The 9,470-nt window shown below is 30.4% G+C and overlaps 1 protein-coding gene across 1 annotated transcript; it reads right to left on the minus strand.

Moving 5' to 3' along the window:
- Positions 1–1,225: 1,225 nt before the first annotated feature.
- On the minus strand, positions 1,226–6,206 carry LOC25492323 (AT-hook motif nuclear-localized protein 9). Its single transcript, XM_013600417.2, has 5 exons — positions 5,791–6,206; positions 3,654–3,721; positions 3,016–3,150; positions 2,460–2,627; positions 1,226–2,002 (listed from the first exon to the last, which is right to left on the minus strand). The coding sequence occupies exons 1-5, from the start codon at positions 6,119–6,121 to the stop codon at positions 1,664–1,666; spliced, it is 1,041 nt and encodes a 346-aa protein (XP_013455871.1). The 5' UTR covers positions 6,122–6,206; the 3' UTR covers positions 1,226–1,663.
- Between the last annotated feature and the right edge of the window lie 3,264 nt (positions 6,207–9,470).

Here is a 9,470-nt window from a genome sequence, read left to right on the forward strand (position 1 = left end):
TTCCATTAGTGCCCTCTCAATTTTCAAAAATCGTTCTTTGGTTCCGGTTATGATTCGCAATCGTTGCCATAATGCTTGTAATCAAGGGATACAAGTTATTTCTTCACATACTTTCAGAGAATGCAACTGCTACACATATTTGTTAGCTAATATGGGTCATTCGCTTCAGGGTGCGGTTTGGTTCTCGGTGTTGCCTCACGCTTTGCAGGCTGAATTTTTTAAGGATCGTTGTGGTATGCCTGATTACAGGTTTCCTTTGGCGACTGTTGTTGACTGTTTCTGTTTTTTCTTCCTGTTTTGAGGGTTTTGGCCTAGTTCCCCCTCTTGTATGTACTTTTCCCACTATTTTTAATAAAATTTTATAGCTTGGCGGCATAGGATGGGGGTTCTTCGAGATGCCAACTTAGTTGAGATATCGTTGCTTCCCCTTGATGTCTTGCTAAAAAGATTTTATTTAAATTTTTAAAATGTTTTAGAGCTTGTCATTTTTTTTTTTTGACTATTTGAGCTTCTCCTTGTTGCACTTCCTTTTTTTTTATAATGTTTTATGTGTGTAGGTTGGAAAATGAAAAAAAAAAATTATCGATCGGATTACCCTTTAGTTTTCTTTGTGTATAATTTATTTTTTGTTAAAAATAGGTGAGTCGTCGGTTTTGTTTTTGTTAAAAATAGTGAATGAATTCAATAGATTTCTAGAGGAAAAGTACCAAAAAAAAAAAAAAACTTAATTAAAAGTATTTAGATTATGGGTGTGTTTAATATGAAACTCGTAACAATAGTCAAAAGGTGGAGCTATGTAATAATAAATAATTGAGAACAAAAAATATATTATATTAAATATTACTAAAATCTATGTTAGAGCCTCCCCTCAAATTTAAACTAAAATGTATGCATCAAATTGTAATTAGGGATAGAAATATGTTAGATCGAATTGGATTACAAGGGCCTACGACTTAACCTACGTTAGGTTAGTTGAGACTTTTTATTAAAATAGATAAGATTAAGATCTTTCGGAATCTTATCTAACTAAAAAAGTTGGATTACGAGCCATAAGAAAATCCTTTACGTGTATCTGATCGTATACTTAGGTAAATGTTACATCTAGGGAGATGTTTGATACTAAATATCAAATTAAATTTGATAAAAAAAAATGGTAAATTACGAAATATTTACAAGTTTTTAATAAAATAATTACATAAATGCAAACATATCATACAACATAAAACAACTTGTAATCTATGACACTGATTGTGATCTGGTAACGAATAAGTTCTACATTGAACTGTTGACGAGTAGTCTAGACATGCTTTTCAACTTTTTAATGTCAAGTAAAACTTGAATATCACCCAAATATAATGAGCGCAAAGACTCGGTCACATAGAATATAAGGTGTATTTTGATGTTCCCAACCATGCTTAGTGTACTAGGAACGAAGAAAATCCTCTCATCAATAAAAATCCAATTAGTGAGACTGCAAATATTATTTTTCATCCATTGTATTCCCCAAGTTTTCTGCATGCCACCTAAGAAAACTAGATTTACAACTTTCACTTCCAACAAAGTCAAACTAAACAAACATGTTGCTAACATATGCAATAAAAAATATGAGAGAGAGAGAGGGAGAAATTATGTTATGCATAACTCAAGGCTGGAGAGAGGTGCTTCATATCTCAGGAACATGGTTGGCATTAATATCTGGAGATCTTTTAACAGGCTCCGGTGTCTGGCTTTCAAGATCGATACATTTACAACGAATAGAATCGGATTGAACATTTTCATCCGCAGCAATAGTGACATTATCTTCTACTATTGCACCATTAGTATTTGTTGTTGTTGCAGTTAGGCAGCTAGGTTCTCCTTCTGTTGTTAACTTGGGAACTTTCGAGGTGTTTTCTTTCGCTGAATCTTGATTAGTCAACATATTTGGAGCAGTTGAAGGTAGTGATGAGTGCTTTCTCTTGATTTGATTGCTTATGGTTTGCTTGAAAGTTACCAAAATAAGCTGGTGGAAAAAGAGAGACTTTAGTGTGTGACAAGGATTTGAAAACAGTTAATCATCAATATTTTCTTATAACCATGTTATAGACACAAAGTATTCAGGATTCACTATTATTTAGAAATGACTAGTCATCGTTGGAGAATCTATTGAACATACAAGGTAAGTCCTCTTCTGCCAACCATTTTTTTTGAACATGCAAGAATTAATTAGAGATTGAAACCCTAACCACTTTTCAATAAGAAATTTCGAGGAATTCTACTCCATGAAAACATTACCTAAAGGCTTTTGACAGAAACGTTACCGAGATGTTACCCTTAGGTAGGCTTTACGAGGTTTGGAATTCCTCTTAAAAGTATGTCGAAACTCTATTTTCCGACTATTATCAAAGGATAATCTGTACATAAATTAATTAATTAATTCAATTCAAACTCTACATATGGATGTTGAAAATAATTCTTACTTGAGTAGGAGAAGCGGCTATCAATGTGTTCTCAACACCACCTCCAAAAACCTCTCCATTAGGTTTAGCCAATGAAACACTCAACATGCAAATTTTCCTTTGTGCACCACCAACAGCACCACTAGTGAAGGTGCATGATCCATTTAAAGATAAAATCTCAAAGTGACCCTATATTTACATTAGGGGAAAAGTCAACAAAACAAGCTAACAAATTTACATACATATTTATAGCACAAGTCTTTACCCAATTAGTACTATTAAAGACTACAAATTTAGTTTGAATTTCCAAATTCCCTTTTACATCTTTATTTACACTTCATTAATTTCTCCATTCCTCTTATTTTCCCACTTAAAAAATTATTGTTGAAATAAAAATTTCATAGATTGAATAGTAGAACATAACATCTTATGAGTTGAGATATAAAGACGTGATGGTGAAAGATTAATGTGGATAATATTATTAAAGAGAATGTGTTTGTGTGTTAAAACGTGTGTTTCTAGCATTTTTGTAATATTAATACTTATTGGAGAAGATTAATTGTTTATATAATTGTACCTCGTATGTCAAAAAACCATCAGAAACACCAGGTTGACGAAGGGTGACAGTTGATACGGTGCCAGAAGCAGAAAGAATGCAAACAGCTGAAGAAGGACCATTTTGATAAAATGCAAATATCTTTCCAACCACATCCTGAAAATCACCAAAAACAAAACTCTAAACTCATACAATACATATATTTTTTTGAGAATATTTCAAAAATCGAACCATACATCAAACTGACAAGGCTTGCGATTCTTTTTTTTTTGGTCAAGTGACCTACGATTCTTTAAACCGCTTAAACCTGGAAAAAAAATATTGGTGGACCGCTCAAATAAATGAACCGCATACAATGTCTAATTAGGTTCAATCAGTTGAATTATCCAACTCAAATCCAATTTTAAAATCGCTTTCAAGTTTCAAAACGAATACAAATCTAAATTTGGCGCCAGACAGTGGACCTCATGAACTAACCTTCTATAGTAAGATTTAGTTGAGTTGTTACCAATTTACAATAATTCTAAGTTTTTAAATAGTAATAAAAGAATTGGATTGATAGGTTATACCAAGTTACTCTCAATAGTTCACTTCAAACCATTTTTAAAAGGCACAAATTAGAATTTGAAATATATTTTCTCTTGTCTCATAGTAATTACCTCTCCAGGGTTCACACTCAGCACATGAGGTGACATGCTTCCTCCAGCCGTTTCTCCAGCACATTCACCTGTCACAAATATAAGTTTCATTTTCAAGTATGGTAAATAGATAAAATTACATGTCTACAAAAAAACCATTTAACAATCTTATTTATTTTGAAGAATCCAAAAAAAAACGATGAGAACCAGTCAAGCACAAGATGTACCTCAAATGGAGTCAACAAAGTCGGTATAAGTATATATGTGTTTGTAGCTTCAAGGCCTATTAACTATGTTTAGATAATCGTCATTGTAAAATGTTTTAGAAATATTTACATGCTAAAAGTAAAACGAAAATAAAATATTCGGACTTTAAATATTATCTTTATATTTAAGACTTATATCTTTATATTATTATTTTTTTTTTTTTTGAGAGGGTCTTTAAATTAATCTTATTTATTATATTATTTTAGTTCTAAAATTTGGATCTGAAAAACACATTAAAGAATATTATGATAACATCCTAAAATTTTGCCGTCAAAAGAAAATGAAATCAATTGGAAAACCAACATTATGTAAGCCCACCAAAGATAGTCAAACGAAGAATAGTCATCGATAAAATTGATAAATTATAAGTCTATTACCGCTTGAAAAGAGGACGTTGATGAAACACCATAAAAATCTTTGGACTTAAAAATATTATTTTTGTATTTAAAACTTATATTATATTATTATAATTCTAAAATTTTGAATTTATTAAATACATTATATAACATCCCAAATTTCACCGTCCCAAGAAACCGAAATTAATCAAGTGGAAAACCGACATTAAGTGACCTCACTAAAAGTAGTCAAACGAACATTAGATATCAAATTGGTAATGAAATATAAATAGATAAAAAAAAAAATCCCTTTAACAAAACACCGTTCTTAGTTATCAAAAAAGTCGGTAGATATTTTGCGCCTAATACCTGTTAAAAAAATATTAAAAATAAAAGATTTTTGGTAATAAAATATAAATAGATAAAAAAAAAATCCCTTTAACAAAACACCGTTATTAGTTATCAAAAAAGTCGGTAAATATTTCGCGCCTAATACCTGTTAAATAAATATTAAAAATAAAAGATTTTTGGTAATAAAATATAAATAGATAAAAAAAATCCCTTATCTTATTTTTCATATATGAATAACTGAATACTAATTGTATTAATCCTATAACTGTTTGAAGGATTTCATGATAACTTTCATGTCTTCAACAATCAAATGATAAATATTTAACAATCACTTGCACAGTATTTTACCTCAACTTTTCAATTCCAAACAAATATTAATCCAACATTAGAGAGAAAATAATATAAAACATAATTTGTTTTAACAAAATAAAACACAAATCATGATGTAATAGTAAAAAAAACAATCTAATTTACACTAAAACTTTAAACTAAAACCTTCAAATAATAAATAAGAGACGGGTGAATGAGTAGAAACAAGTTAAAAACAAAAAACTAAATAGGTGATAGGGTTGTGTTGTAGGAAATGTTCGATCTCCAATTTAGATATATCTTAAATTCGATTTAGATTAGATCAAGATGTAATAACTTTTTCACATATCTTGATTGTCAAATTTAAATTGTTGGCCTAATATTGATTTCAAATCAACAATCAAAATTGTCTATCACGTAAAATGTGCTTCTTTTCTTACAATCCACATGAAATGTGCTTTATTAGTTAATTCATCATCAAATTCATCAAAAAAAAACAAAATTACTTTTCCACGTTGGGATTTGATTTTAGAGTACAATTGAAAAGGAATAAAGTGCAACTTATACCAAATTAACGATCCAGCACACTTTCTCGCCTATCACGTGAAATGTGCTTTATTAATTATTCCTCATCAAATCCATCAAAAAACAAAATTACTTTTCCGCGATAGAATTTGATTTGAGAGTATAATTGAAAAGGAAAAAAGTATAACTTATATCAAATTAACGATGCGACACACTAGAAATTCAACAAGTTTCATTTCAAGTGTAAAAAACCAACCTTCTCAACCAAACAATATAAAAAATATTAAAAATAAATAAAAAATGAAAACTTAATGCCAAAAACAAACAAAAAGGAACAAAAAAACCCAATGAAAAGTAAAAGAAACTCATACCAATGGAAGCCAAAATTTGCAATTTTCCAGAACCACGAGGACGTCCCCTTCCACGCTTCTCCTCACTTCCACAAGGCTGAATAGCAAGCCCTGGAGTCGGTGTCACCGGAGACAATGGCTTCCCGCCAACCTCATACTTTCGAGGCCTCCCTCTGCCCCTTTTTACCGGAGCAGATTCCGAACCTACAGATTTGGACTTTGCTCCAGTGTCCGAACCAGCATCATTTCCCAACACTTCCGTCACGATGGCAGCATTGTTGGTTGTTTCTGACTCATTTTGGGTTGAAGATGGTGAAAGAGTATAAGGTAGGTTTAGGTTTTGATCCTCCATGAATGATTTTGATATCCTTTGAAATTCTGAAGATGGTGCAAAAAATATGAAGCTTGTTATGTTTTAATACACGGTATTGCAGAACGTTCATGGAAAAATTAAAAGAAAAAGTAATCAAAATAAAAACCTTTCTTTTATTCTCTTTTTACCTGAAATTGTTCTTCAATTTATCATAAAATTACCCTTCAATGGATTTTCTGAATTTGTCTTCAATTTCTGTATCTTTTTTTTTTCAAACCGGCCTATTTATTTTAGTCAAAAAATTATATGCATAATTATATTTATGGGTCTTGTTAACGAGTGTTCCCGGGGCATTCTTTAAGAATTCCAAAACAAGAAATAATTTTATAAAAAAGTCAAATATTTTGATTTTCGATGCATTGATCACACAACTTTTCATGATAAGTTACCATTTAAAAGCCTTAACTAGTACCGCGTGAGCACTGGTTAACATTTCCCTATATTTATTTATATATAATAATAAATATATTAAATATAAATAAATCATAAGTAGAATCGAATTAATTGGGCTGATAAGTTGTTATTTGTGTGTGAATGGAGCCAATACCCCTTTCCCAAGTTTGAAATTTGAGATAAAAAAGGACAAAATAATCTATTAATATTTATTACTAACTATTATTATTGTGAATAGTTGTATCCGATTTTCTTGTTATTTTGAATTGATATATATTAGTGAAAGATGGAATCTAAAGGATTACGAAAATGAAATTAATTAATATATTGGATTTTTTTTCTATCAGACAATTAAAATTTTATTTGCTATGATTTAAAAAATTAATGTTTTATAATGTTTTAGCTTTTTCTGAATTTTATTCACTGTATGAGATATTTATTAGTTTTTAATATTGTATTAATTTTTTATTTTAGGAAAACATTTTTCCTTGACCAATTCAGGAATTTAAAATTGGAAAATGCTTAAGCCAGCAAGAAACAGTATAACAAGAATATCACGAAAGAATTTTACCGCTATACAATTGAAATTCCATTACCCCACTATCCCGTTTTTTCCGACCAACATGAGATGTGATTGGTTCCATAGCAATTCGCGAGGAGTTCACGAGAAATAGGGTCGCTGTTTAAAATTTTAGCTAATGTTACGGAGTTCGGTCACGTGATATCGGAATGTAAACGTAACTTATTTTCAAAACTCCTATGTTGATGTGCCGACATGTATTTTTTTTAGGCAATGTACCAACATGTATTCTACACTTAATTATGAATGAAATTCAATGAGTTGTCTTTTAAAATATGTATATATAAATATGTCGATGAATGTTGGTTCGATTAACAAGAAGTTGTCTCGTTTGCCATGTCATATGTTATACTTCCCCTATCAACGTGAGAATCTTATTTGTGTGTGATCTATAAATATTATAAATATTCTTTAAACTTTGAGGTATAACATTTCTAGTGAAACCCCTAAAGCCAAACTTGTTTAAACTTTATGTTACTCCCTCCGTCCTTATATATAAGACCCTTTTGCCAAAATCACGGGAATTAAGATAGTGGATATTTGTATTAAAGTTGTTTGTAATCACTATTGTTTTTACAATTTTATCCTTTAAGAAAGAAGGTTAGTTTATGTTTTCAATATGTTATTTATTGTTGATTGAAGAAAAAGATGTATAATAAATAGGGGCATGTATGTAAAGAAATAATTAATGTAGTTGGAAATAACAAATGGGTCTTATAAAAAGGGACAAATTTTTTTTCAAAAGGGTCTTATAATTAGGGACGGAGGGAGTAGTTTATTTCCTCCGTTCCACAATGAGTGTCCTTTTTTTTTATTTATACGGATAAAAAAAATTGTAAAATTTAATGAGAGTGATACTTTTACGAAATTATCCTTAATCATGTGTTGTTGTAAATCACTATTATCATGAATACATAGTGGCTCCTTCAAAAAACATGAATACATAGTGGAGAATATTGACTTAAAATTGATAAAAATAGTACTAATTAGAGGATAAAATTGAAAAACAATTAATTGATAATATCTTAAAAATAAAAAAGATCAGTCATTTTAGAATAGCAATTTTTTTACAAATGAATCATTCATTTTAGGATAAAGAGATTAGGTAATAGTCAAAATCTTAGTTGTGACTGTTCAAATGGTGTATTCAAGACATAAAGGAATTAATAGAGCAGATTAATGCAACTATCAGCCACACCCTTCGAAAGGGCAATTATTGTGCAGATTTTATGATTAAACTTGGTGCCTCGTTGGACAATGAGCTCATCCGTCATGACTCTCCTCCAGGAGAGCTTTTACCTCTCCTCCAGAGCGATGTTGGAACCTTTTACTTGAGACTTTAATTCTCTGTTTGTTTCTTTTGTTTTCCTTGCTCTTTAGCCTTTGTAACAAAAAAAAAACTGGTGTATTTTGTAAGCTCATTAGTCTGACACGCAAACTTTATTTGAATAGCATCGAAAAAATAATACAGCAATTAAAAATCATTTATGTCATTCACCAAAAAAAAATGCATCTAAAAATTAATGCAGCATAATTAAAAATCATTGATGTCATTCACCCAAAAAAATAATAATATGTCATTGCTAATAGTTTAAATTTTTAGATAAAAAAAGAAAAGAAAAATAAAAACTTCCTAATTTGGTTTTGACTTTTATCAAGAAAATCATTGTATACTTTTTTGAGAAGATTTTATTTAAATTTTTAAACTTGTTTTTGAACTTGTCCTTTTTTTCTACGATTTGAGCTTCTCCTTGTTGCTAGGGTTGGGAATAGGCCAAGCCGGCCTACAGGGGTCTACGGCCTGGCCTGTTTTGACCTGGTCTGGTCTGGCCTGTTTAGTTGATAGCCCAAGGCTTAGGCTTTTTAGAAAGCATGTTTGGTTAAATAGGTCAGTCTTAGACTTTCAGAAAAGTTTGTTAAGCCTAATAGGCCGGCCTATTAATACTTATTTATTAAAAAATGTTTTTTTTATATTAAAATAATTGCATACATTAAAAATATAAACATTTCTTTCTCTATCTATTAGTCCCTTAATAGACTTTGTTGTTATAGGCTTTTAATTAGGCTTTAATCTAGTTAAAATTTACTTATAGTGAAATAGGCTTTTTAAGTAGGCTTTAATGCTTGTTTAGCCTATTTAGTAGGCCAAATGAACTATTTGATGGCCTTATTGTTAAGTAGGCATGTAATTAGGCTTTCAGGCCAGTCCAGACTTTTAAATAGGTCAGATCTGACCTAGAAAAACGACCTACGATAGGTCATAGGCCAGGCTCAGGCCTGTAAAAAAAATTCATAGGCCAGGCTCAGGCCTATCAAAGCCTGACCTGGCCTGGCCTATTTCCACCCTACCTGTTG

The sequence above is a fragment of the Medicago truncatula genome, chromosome 4, assembly GCF_003473485.1.
Source record: "Medicago truncatula cultivar Jemalong A17 chromosome 4, MtrunA17r5.0-ANR, whole genome shotgun sequence".
NCBI classification, from domain to species: domain Eukaryota; kingdom Viridiplantae; phylum Streptophyta; class Magnoliopsida; order Fabales; family Fabaceae; genus Medicago; species Medicago truncatula.

Bases quoted from the DNA above. Each gene is read 5' to 3' on its own strand.
- LOC25492323 (XM_013600417.2), bottom strand. From the start codon at position 6,121: ATGGAGGATCAAAACCTAAACCTACCTTATACTCTTTCACCATCTTCA. The intron at 3,722-5,790 runs GTATGAGTTTCT...TATTTGTGACAG, and splicing joins GCAAATTTTGGCTTCCATTG to GTGAATGTGCTGGAGAAACG. The intron at 2,003-2,459 runs GTAAGAATTATT...TTTTTCCACCAG, and splicing joins TAGCCGCTTCTCCTACTCAA to CTTATTTTGGTAACTTTCAA.